The sequence below is a fragment of the Telmatherina bonti genome, assembly GCF_933228915.1.
Source record: "Telmatherina bonti genome assembly, chromosome: 6".
NCBI classification, from domain to species: domain Eukaryota; kingdom Metazoa; phylum Chordata; class Actinopteri; order Atheriniformes; family Telmatherinidae; genus Telmatherina; species Telmatherina bonti.
Window position 1 is genome coordinate 6,486,960 of NC_136624.1, and position 12,224 is coordinate 6,499,183.

The following is a 12,224-nucleotide window of genomic DNA, read 5'->3' on the forward strand; positions in this document are numbered from 1 at the left end:
GGAGATTGGTTACCTGTCAATCAAAAGGACACGCCCCTAAATATGCCGAATTGAGAGAGTAAATTGCTTTTAAACGGAAGAGTTAGAAAAAAATTCAACTCCCCCAAAGTTGTCATGAAGGTAAACCTGACCTATTAAACCGAAAATGTATTTTGTACCAGGCTGTAGGCCTGTGGCAATAAGCAATAAGTTAATTAATCGCACAATAAGAAAAAATGTGCGCAATAAGTTTGCTAGATGCAATAATTTTCATTTGTCTTTTTTTTTCTCGTTCCACATTTGTTTTAAGACTCATTAACTAAACGAGGCAATGCAACAAGTTTCCATTTGCACTTAAAACACAACCATCAACTGCAGTTTTCCCAGCTGGGAAAAAAAAAAGACCTTGACAAACAGGCTAGCTCCATCTTCCCGACAGTCCACGATCACTGCAGTGTTTAATCGACAGATTAAATGCAACCAGGACATGGTGCAACATGGTGAGCATTCAGACAGCGTGGTTGGTAAAGCCATGCTGCCCTTTAATATTGCTAAAAAAGGCGACATTTTGGAAAATGTTGCTAACATTTCACAGCTAGTATGAATTGCTTTGATGAACATACATGTTACAAACGGCAATTCCACAACTTTACAGTGACATGAATTAAATATTGAAGGTAATCAAAGACATTAAATTTTACCATTCCACCTCTGGTCAAGTCCAAACATGTCCTCTTATATGAGCTGCATGGTCCACTGAGTGACTGTGGGTGTCCACATCACCATCTTGCACCACCGTATTGACATCTGCAAAGAGGCCAAACGTCCAGAGTTGCATGTTGATTCTCATCTCTGTTTTCATGATTCCTATGTCCACTTTCCACCAACTTCCCAGCAGAAGTCAGGTTGAAGTGATGGTCCTGTTGGCGGGGTGTTTAGTCCACGTTGCGTAGCAGCAGCCCGGTAAACTTTAGCCAGACAGGTTCAGCCTCGACATCTCTCTGTTTAACAGTATGAAACGCTGGATGTGTAGGAGTTGTTGCGTAACGTGATGTGGAACAGAATCCAGGCCCGGAGCCATGTCGGAGCAACGCCTGCTGTGAGCCACGAATCGCTTTACCTTTGGCTCTGCTTTTCTTTTTACCTATGAAACATAAAGGCGACTTTAGTCAGGCGATACAGAGCTGCGAGGGTCAGGAGTATCAGACAGTAGGAAGCAGGGCCACAAAAGGATGAGGAGGAGAACAGCCGGCCATCTGGAGGAAGAGACAAACACTAAACTGTTCATGAAATGACAGACGTGTTCTGCCAGAGAGGAATGGCTTTGTTCATCTTTCAGCTTACCTTTCTGGAGTCAAACACCCTCATTAAAAGTGAACTTGTCCACGTTTCGTCCAGCGCTTCTTCAGTTGAGCTATCCCAGATGTCTCGCTGTGTACCGCAGTGATTCCTTGAGAGCAAATGTATCACATGCACTGACATGTGTGCAAGTTTAAAACCCCTTTTTGGTTTCACATGCAGGCCAGCAGACGTCTTCTCGGCATGCCTCTAACCCATGGCCCTCTGAAGGCAGGCCCCAGGGGAGGCATAATCTCCCAGCCTTTTCATGCTCCCTGCATGGTGCCTGAGAGCAGAGGCGAGAGGAGGGTCTCAGAGTGCATTTATCTGCCTCAGCATTGTGTGGAGCAGGTGCCATTCATGGCCGGGACGCACTGCTGCTGCTTCTGCCTCGATGCTCAGGCTTCAAACCCAATGTTGCCCAGTAGACTAGTTTCCAGTGAACTCAGTAGCTCCGTTTCCATCACATTTTTTTGCAAAATAAAAGCAATATTTGTAAGTTTCGACAAACAGCAATTATAATTTGTGGGTGTTTCCATTGAAGAGTGTTAAGCGAATTAGCCTCAAGTGTTGTAACATTTAGTTTCTCTCACAAGATTTTACGAAAGTAATATTTTGTGCAAAGTATGCATGCAGCGTAATTTTGGGAATTTGATATGGATTTTTTACATTTTTCTCCCACAGTTTCTTTTCTAAAACTCTGAAATTTACTGTTATTTGTTCCGCGCCGCGCCATCTTTACCGGAAATGAACTGGTCAGGACCCTCCACGTCACATTCAGGGACATTCAGGGACAAAAGTGTCATTCCATTAGATTTTTACGATATATTTCTACATCAAAATGTCTGAAAATCCACCTCACGAGAGCTTAAAAACCTTTTAGCGATATTTGAGACTTTTTTCGGAATATATATGTTTCTATTAGCGTTTTTTTAATTGCGATATTTAGTTTTTGGGTAATTCTTTGTGTAATTGAAACACACCTCTTGTCACTGGTTTGGAGACACGCTCACATCAGCAGAAATACATCACACAAGGACTGAAGTTCATCTAAAGCACTTTTCTTATGAATCCCACTCAAAACCTCTGAAACCCTCCTTTCTGGGGTTTCTGCTGGAAACTAACAAACTCAAGGAGAACAGATTATTTCTCCGGAACAAACTGTGTGTGAAACCATGTTGGTGTGAGAATAAAGCTCCATCAGAGGTGGAAGCATCGCTACAGGTGCTGCCGTGTTCCAGTAACTCAGGAAGATATGAAGGATTTTACTGGATATGAAAGTAAATAACTGCTTGAAAATGAGAAAAACCTGCAATAAAGCATGAAGCAACATGTGGACGTTATCTGCTCAAACATTCATGGAGCCGAAGTGAAGAAAGTTCCAGAAGTTTTACTGAAGAGGAAGCTGCTTTTCAGGGACACAACTCCGTCCCACTGTCTTTAAACTCATTTCCAGCTCTTCTTCTGTGGTGGAACTCTTCTTCTGGGATGTTATTTCATCCAGATATGGATAAAAAGTGGAGGAAACTGCAGAAGCGTGGAAATACAGGAAATACTTGCTGTAAACCAGGAGGGTACGTCCTCCTAACTCCACCTCCCATCAGTTACATGTTGGAGCCAAAGTGTGTGTAGGAACGTACAGAGAGAAACCCATCACCACAAGAGGACGGTTTATACCCACACTGCGTCTATGTCAGGCCAGTTACGCTGTGACCACTATAGGCGCAGGTTTGCAGAGGCTCGACACACACCTCTTCAGGCCTGACATCATACTGGCTACACAAAGACCACTACGCAGAAGTACTTCCTTGTGATTGGTCAATTCGGCATATTTAGGGGCGTGTCCTTTTGATTGACAGCTACCCGATCTCCCGCTTCAAGTAAGAAGAACGCAGAACAACCACGGTTTTTAGCTGCTTACCAACATGACTTGGCTTTAGCCCGCTTACCTCCGTCAGCTGGTTAGCTCCTGGTATCTCTGAGTTAGCTCAGTTAGCTCTTAGCTACAGGCAGGTCAGAGTTCGCTTGATGTCAATCATCCACCATAACGCTCACAGCCCCTCTCTCAGCTCTACTTCTTTGCTCATATTTGTATTTTCCAGGCGAGACGACACGCATGCCCCTGTCAAGATGGTGATGGTAGGAACCGCCCACCGAGCTTCAATTCAGCTCTTCAGAAACCTATGGGGGACGTCACGGAGGCTCTGCCCATCTTTCTGTTTACAGTCTATGTATAAAACGCAGTACTGTGCAGTGACTAATGGTTAGCAGGGAGTCAGCTGTGTGAACAACAGTCCAGCTTTCCTTCGGTTCTTTCTTTGCCAGGACAAATAAAAAAGACGGAAGTTTTTTATACCCCTCAACCTTAGCCCCTCCCATTTGTCCATAATATAATTCAAATAGCCCCTCCCTAACTTGAATGTGTGTAACAGAGGGGGAGGGGCTGAGGATAGAAATGGGATTCGGTTTTTATCTGTTGTGAAGGTTTTATTTCAGTCCTTTTTGCTTCATTATTATTCTCATATTAAACAAATATAAAGCATCAACTATTTTTTATTTGTCCTTTATTATTAAGTAGTTGTTTGATTTTTTTAATGAAGGTTAATTAAAAAAAAAAAATAAAGAAAACAAGTATAATGTGAATATTAAGCAGCAGCGTTAGTAAAGTCTAATGGCGACTAAAAATTATGATTTTTATTCTCTCAGAATGAAGAGTTTATATTTCTTCGCTGTGGCTCCATATATATGCAGCTGTCACCATATTTCCCTACGGTGTCTCTGAATGGACAAACAAGCTTTAAAACTGCAGACGCAGTTTTGTTTGATGCGAGCTAGAGCACTGTTTGGGACAAGTAACACCTTTTAAAGCACCATAGAAGAAGACGTTACACATGTAGTTTCCTTCAGTGCAGTCATGGCTGCGTGACATGAAAACATATCTGGAAGAAGTTTGGCCGCTGGCGGCCACCGTACATTCCCAATTCTGCTACGCCCATCTTTACGACTAGATGGCAGTAATTCTTACACTCTGGACCGTCACGTCTCTCGAAGAGAAATAAGATATTTCATTTGGAGCCATTTTTATCTTTTATTTTGACTTTCCCTGAGATTGATTCAGACTTAATTTACTTTATTTAAAGAAACTAAATAAAGTCTGACTTTCTGGAAAAAGTTTGGCCACTGCTGGCCACCGTACATTCCCAATTCCGCTTCTCCCATCTTTACCACTAGATGGCAGTAATTCTTACCCTCTGGACCTTCACGTTTCTCTTACATAAATAAGATATTTTATTTGGAGCCATTTTAATCTTTTATTTTGACTTTTCCTGAGAGTGATTCAGACTTAATTTACTTTATTTAAAGAAACTAAATAAAGTCTGACTTAAAACTGTTGGGTGGAACAAACTTAGAAGCTGAATTCAACACTTGTTACCAGCTGAAAGAGTTCACAGATGTCTATTCAACTCTTCATTTTTACAGTGAATCTCTCATAAACTCAAGCCACCCACCATGTTTGGATTTTTAATACTCTGACTGCAGGGTTTCATGTTTTTTGTTTTTTTTTTGCCTCTGAGAGGCTAACCTCCCTTTATAAATGCATTTGTGGTTTCTGACTCAAGCCCTGAGCCAGCGCTGAACAATAATCACCTGACTGAGGATGTTACATTTGTGTCCCAGAAGCCAGGTCATTGTGCAGATGCAACCCCAGATAATTTCGTTATTAAGCTCTGAACACAGGACCTCTTCCCGTCTCCGTCATGCTGCAAACTGCAGGTTTAAGCTGAGGTTTTACAGAGACGGGAGCCCGTCCCTGACTGATGACACCTGAAAGAGGAAACTCTTGCTGTGGGGGGGCTGAAAGCTGACGGCTGCTTTGTTCGTGGAAAGAGCCGAGCTGTGGTAAACACAGAGAGGATTCTGGGTGTCTCAGATCTAACGGCAAACAGCTGAACTAACTCCCACAAGCATGAAAAAACTTTTAACTCCTGCTAATTGAATACAGGATTACATTCATTAGACCCCCCTCCCCTGTTCCCCCTGACAGCACAACAAACAATGTCATGTACAGTTTTATCCACGTCTGCTAAGGCTAAAGAAGTTAACTAAAATTAACTAAAGTTCAAGCTGGAATATTCTGATGTGGATGTCAGCATCAAACAGTCACAGAGCTTTTTTATTCACATCGTGTCTTTTTACTTTCAGCCACATTTACTTTTCATAATTTTCAGCTCATTCTGAATCTCTTTTGACCTTCTGATAACCTTCTTATGTCTGCGAACATGTACTTCCAAAGTACTGACATGAGTACCAATAAATCCCATTACAGTTTACTGGTAAAGAGACTGAACCAGAACGTCAGGCTGACCAGTTAATGTCTGATATATCAGATGTTTCATCCTCTAAATGTAAGGCTGGAAAGCTGTCTGAAATTACCCTTCGCTAAGCCCCGCCCCAGAACTGCCACTGACCAATCATATATTAGCAACAGTAACTAAGAAAGAAGGTTCTGGTAACATTTACCATTGAGGCCAAACCAGTGCTTCTGTTCCAGTCTTCAGGATCCACTGCCCTGCATGTTTTAGAGGCAACCCTTGATGAGGAAGTTCATGAATCGGAATCAAGTGTGTTGAAGTGTGTTGCCTGTAAATCATTGGGGGTCCTGAGGACCAGAACTGAGGAAAAACTGGGCTAAACTAAGATATGATTATATTACCAACACAAGCTCCTTCTCCTCTCTAGTCTGCTGGACACTCTGTCCATGTTTTCCACAAAGAATTTCACATTTCCATCCAGTTTTCCAGCTTTACCTCAGACCATTTTAAATGAGCTTTGGTCCAGAAAAGATAACAGTGTTTCTGGAGCCTTGTCCCAGCCATACAGAGATTCCTTCAGATTCTCTGAATCTTCTGAGGATTTTATAAACTGTAAATTGTGGGCTCTTCAAACTGTAAGGAACATTCTGCCTAAATTATTTCACAACTTTTAAACCCAGTTTGTCTCATATTGGTGAATCTGTCCATCTTTCCATCTGAGAGACTCTGCCTCTCTGAAATGCTCCTTTTATTCCCGTCATGTTACTGACCTCAAATTCTCCTCCAATTGTTTCTGATTTGTACTTTTCCAGCCTTTTATTTTTCCTGTTCCACCATTTTACAGACATGTTGCTGCATCAGATTCTCAATCAGCTGATATTTTTCATCTGATGGTAAAATGTCTGTTTTATCATCTGAAATGTTGTTTATCGTTATCAGATGAGATGACCTGACAAGATCCTGCTTTTAGTTACATTTTACACAGCATTAGTGTTTTTTTAGGTTTGTACTGAAATTCCAGATGAAGATAATTTAAGTTTATTTCAATTAGCTTTTTTATTGAAATGGAAGCATTTCAGCTTCCAAAGGAAATGCCCCAGCTTGTTTTCTAAGGCTGTTTTTTAAAGGGAAAATGAATGAAAGCAGAAAAAGTTTATTGGTATGCTGCTGAAGCTATTGCAGAGGAATTGTGTGATCCAAGTGCTGTATGACAGCAGCTGACAGGATGTGAACACAGAGAATAAACGGATTAAAGGAATAACAGCCAGACCCGGACAGGAAGGAGTGTTTTCTTGGTTTGGTCGAGTGTTGCCTGAATGAACAGCGATCTGGCAACCGGGTGGAGCTAAAGTGATGAGCTGATGGGAAGCAGCTGCATCGGGGAAAAGCTAGAAAACCTGCCAGACACACCCTCACACCCTCAGGGGAGACATGCAACACATGAAGGAAAAGGGGAAAGCAGCGACCATGAAGTTTTCACATCCTCCGTTGGGTCATCGTCAGTATGACGGATTCCACATCACACACACGTTTCCTACAGTTTCACATTAAAGTATGAAGCTTTGTTTGTTAGATTTATTGAATTAATTCTTGAATCAAACAAGCAAAAAGTCCTCTAAATACAAGAATGAAAAATGAGCAGAAAGTAGACTGGCTGCTCCTCCTCTGGTATGTTCAGTGTCATCGACCAACGCCACATTCGCCAGGATTCTCCGGCCCGTCCCGCATGGAGATGAGCTGTTTTCTGCTCGCTATCCTCATGTGTAGCACCTGCGTTTCCCTTCGTAGTCTTGTCATTTCCTCGCCAGGCCTTCACCCTATCACCGTGTATTTTGTGTTGTTTGCTACGCTGGTGATGCTCATTAAAACTGCTTACACATCTGTCCTGCGTGCGTCTCCACAGTCTGACGTTTATGAAAGACGACATTTTTATACAAGACGTTCAGATAAAATAAGGTCTAGATAATTTTACCTGCCCTGGAACTTTTTATCAATCAACACAGAAACTGATGTTAACAAACCAACTTCAACCTTCTTTTTGAAAATATTACTTGCTGTAGCCCAGGAGGGGTCCGACTCATCTTAGTCCAGGTTCCAGATCCAGGAGCTTCTGGTCTCCGGTGGGTCAAATACCAACATTGTCACCTGTAAATAATGTTTTACTATAAAGAAGTACAAGTACATCATGTTTAAGATGTCTAAAGCTTTAGTCTGTGAGAATTGCTGCTAATTAAATGAGTAGTCACATCAGGCGCCTCGCTGTTTAAGTGCATTATGACGCCACTGAAGCTGTGGAAGACTCACATGGGAAAATGTCAATGTCTTGTACAAGTTGAAGAGTCCTGTCAGGTGATGAGGTGCAGAACAATACCTGAATCTATTTCGTTAGTGATGCAGATAAGTATTGGTAGCTCCATGTACTTAGTACCACGCTACTGCTAACGGCTAATGTCAATGTGTGGAATACTGGGACCAGAGGGAGGACATAAACCCCCACTCACCTTGACAAATCATCTGAAATAAACGATGAAACATGAGGAAAAACTCTGGGAAAATCCATGTGAAAGCAGCACGGTATCCTGCTGGCATGACTTCTGTGAAGAGTAACAGCAAACGGCTGCAACAGAGCTTTTCCACTGTAGGCTAACTGATTAGCATCTCTGCTGTTTTATACAGCCGTAACAGTAAATGATGCAACTCAAACGGGAGGATAAAGCAGCTGCTGGACTACCTGTCCTGTTTCTAACATAACACCAAAATAAACTTCACTGTTAGACTGAATGAACTTAGCTGTCCAGCAGAAAGCTGCAACCTCCGCCTCAGTTCTAACGTCCCTCATCAACTGTCTCCATCTGGTAAACGCTACACCAGTGGTGCAGAAGAGGAAGTGGAAATACTCTCAATTTTTTTTCCTTTTTTTTAAAATAAAAAAGAAGGAGAAAGTAGCCCAGAAAAGCGCTGTCCCAGAAAAATTGACATGTAAGAATACTGTACTTAGTTTACCCCAAAATCCATCAGAATGTTTGCTCATTGTCACATAACTTCTGTTCTTATCAGGGTTTCAGGGAGGAAGACCTTTGAGATGATTAAACCAAAACTGGCACACAGACTAGTGAGAAACAGGCTCATAGACATATATACATACATCTTTATTATGTCTATGTTAAGCTAAAGTTAACGCAGCTGATGGCTAACTGCACCAGTAGGTAGCTGAGCTGCTGGGCGACACAGATACATGTGTAGGGATGTTTGTAATTGTAAGAGCAGCATCATAGGTGGTTTAGAAGTGGGTTTACTCAATGCTGAGTGAAAAAGAAGTCAGTATACTCTGTATACTCTGTATACCCACGTATACCCGCGTATACCCGCATATACCCTGGAGTACACCACTGTGAAACTACACACCCATGTAGACCTTCCTTTTTCTCATGCTTATTTTTTATTTTTTCTTGGCTATTTTCCTCCCTCTCATGGGTCAGAGTGTGGATGCTCCTCCATTTCAAAACAGCAAGCTGAATGATCCACCGCCTTCTATTTACAAGGCTGGAGTTACTATCGACAGCTATGAATCTGAACGAGTAGCCATGACTGATCCCTGAGGAGGTCCCTCAGGGATCAGTCCTTGGACCTCCTCTGTTCAGCTTCTATCTGCTCCCTTTGGGTTAAATACTTCAGAACTTTAACATCAATTATCACAGTTATGCAGACGAAACGCAACTTTATGTGTCTTTGTCACCAAGACAACTGCAGTCCAACAGACTCACTGTTTCAGAGTTTGAAGCAAATAAACATCTGGATGAGAAAAACCAGACCAGAATACAGTCCAGACCAGAGACTAAAACAGAATACAGTCCAGAGACCAGACCAGTGACCAGACCAGAAACCAGACCAGTGACCAGAGCAGAGACCAGACCAGCGACCAGAGCAGAGACCAGACCAGAGACCAGACCAGAGACCAGACCAGCGACCAGACCAGAAACCAGACCAGTGACCAGACCAGAAACCAGACCAGTGACCAGACCAGCGACCAGACCAGAAACCAGACCAGTGACCAGACCAGCGACCAGACCAGAAACCAGACCAGTCACCAGACCAGAGACCAGACCAGCGACCAGACCAGAAACCAGACCAGTGACCAGACCAGCGACCAGACCAGAAACCAGACCAGTGACCAGACCAGAGACCAGACCAGCGACCAGACCAGAAACCAGACCAGTGACCAGACCAGTGACCAGACCAGAAACCAGACCAGTGACCAGACCAGAAACCAGACCAGTGACCAGACCAGCGACCAGACCAGAAACCAGACCAGAAACCAGACCAGTGACCAGACCAGCGACCAGACCAGAAACCAGACTAGAATCCAGACCAGAATCCAGCCTATCCCAGCAGTCTTTGGGCGAAAGGCGGGATACACCCTGGACAGCTCGCCAGTCCATCACAGGGCCACACAGAGACAAACAACCAGATTACAGTTACTTTTATTAAATTTGTGAATATAATCAATATTATTTTCAGATTAACTAAATTCAGACCTCGGACCAGGCTGGACCCTCTTGTGGGCCGGTTTTGCTCCCCTGTTTTAATATTCCATAAACTAATTCTGCAGATTATCAACAAGTAAAAAATGTCTTTTGGGAAGTGAAAGTTGTGTCTGCTGTGTGTTTCCAAGTCGAAGCAGCATCCAGAATGTCTGTTTGGACTCTTTCCTTTCCTCAACTCTTTCAAGGATAAAAACAACTTTAATAGTGGAAAACAAATCACACGTCCAGAAAGTAATTCTCTTTCTTTTCAGAGTTTCATGAGACAGAGCTGCAGCTCGTCTCCGACCGTCACACTCAAGCCTGCATGAGAACAAGCCGTCTCATTCCTGAAAGCAGTGTTTCCACAGCAACCAGTGTTCACGTCCATGTTGGTCTAACAGCTGCTGACCCTCATGAAACAACCTCTTTTTTTCCTCTGTCGTAACTTAAACACAGGTCTGATTGATTGCCTGAAACCCAATGTAGTTACCGACTTTTGGTCACGTTTCACTCAGAAGGCGCAACGTATGGTTGCCCTGCTTTCTCCTGCCAGCAGGATACAAGCATGAGCTCTCTGGGATTTTTTTCCAAAGTCAGATTTTCTTTTTTTCTGGCAAGACATCATCATCTGGAAACACTTAGGCGGTGATTTATGAAGGCCCCCTATCGGATTTCCCCCAACACAAAAGAGCAGAAGAAACCTAGAAAATTCAAACCATTACAAACCCATTGATCCACCCAGGCTGCAGCCCCCAGCTTCTTATCCTGGGCAAATTCCCGAATCTCACTGAGACACACAGAAAAACAGAATTACACGTTTTCAGCTGCAGATAAAACTTAAAACGTTGCAAACTAAAATCCTGCAAACCGAAAGCTTGATTTTGCCATTGACCCACTTTACTGTAGTGCCTTAAAGACACGACGTCTGGCTTCAATTACGCCTCCCAGGTCTGGCACACAGCATCACACGCCTCCATAAAATCATCATGGCAGTCATACATGTGCAGTAACATGCTTGCTTGTGTTACATGATACTTTCTCCTTCATGTTTGGAGCTGGTTTGGAATCAGCTTCTCTCCTTTTTGCAGATATGAATTTTAGTTTGAGCCTGTCAGCTTATGTTTGCAGAGGAAGTGAAATCTGAGCTTTTGGTACTTTGTTGCAGGACAGAAGAGTCGAAGCTCCGGCTCCCCAGCAGCAGCAGCGGCGGTGGGGCGGAGCATCAGCCGAGCGTCAGCAGCAGGATGAGCCACAGGTGCTGGTCGGACGCCCAACATGACCGCCGATCCCCAACAGGGCGAGCTGTGACCACCCCGGACAAGAGTGAGACGTCTTTTCCCTGAAAAGTCACTATCTACAGATGACTTTAGCCCAAATTATACCAATTTAATTTAAATGCAATTTAAATACAGCATATTAAAACCACAAGCATCATCCATTGGGTCAGGACCTCTTGGCCACCATCTCATACACCTATTTAGCTTAACTCAGCACACTGTAATGTGGTAACAAATATAAATGTTATCAATTTTGGGGCAGATCCCATGTAATTCCATGCAGATAAGAGTAAACCTTGTTTCATAGCATGAATCCTTTTCCTGTGGGTTGCCATGGTAACATGTTTGACTTATTAAATAGATTTCAACACGGCTTGGTCCAAACGAGTCACAAAGCTTCCCGTTAAATTTGGAGTCAGTCGTATGAATGCCCTCACACTAGTTTTTTCAAATACAATGCGTGTAAACGGTATCAAAAATAGACATAAAGGGGAGAGATTGGGGGGCATGGTCTCCCCCCCTCTGAACCCACCACAAATATCATGTTTGAACATAAAAGTGTTCATATGTACACCTGGCATCAGGACTCTCTGGGCCGCAGTTCGATGATCGACTTTGTAATCATATCGTCGGACCTGCGGCCACATACCTGTGGACACATACCTTGGACACTCGGGTGAAGAGGGGGGCGGAGCTTCAATTGATCACCACCTGGTGGTGAATTGGCTCAGATGGTGGGGGAAGAAGCCGGTCAGATCTGGCAGGCCCAAACGTGTCATGAAGGACTGCTGGAA

The 12,224-nt window shown here is 43.2% G+C and overlaps 1 protein-coding gene across 1 annotated transcript in view; it reads left to right on the forward strand.

Annotated features, from left to right (window-relative positions):
* Positions 1–12,224, forward strand: part of efcc1 (EF-hand and coiled-coil domain containing 1) — a 28,915-nt gene that overhangs the window by 6,055 nt on the left and 10,636 nt on the right. The window contains exon 3 of the mRNA XM_079242632.1: positions 11,319–11,476. Within this exon, the coding sequence (XP_079098758.1) occupies positions 11,319–11,476 (158 nt within the window). The remainder of the gene's footprint in view (positions 1–11,318; positions 11,477–12,224) is intronic.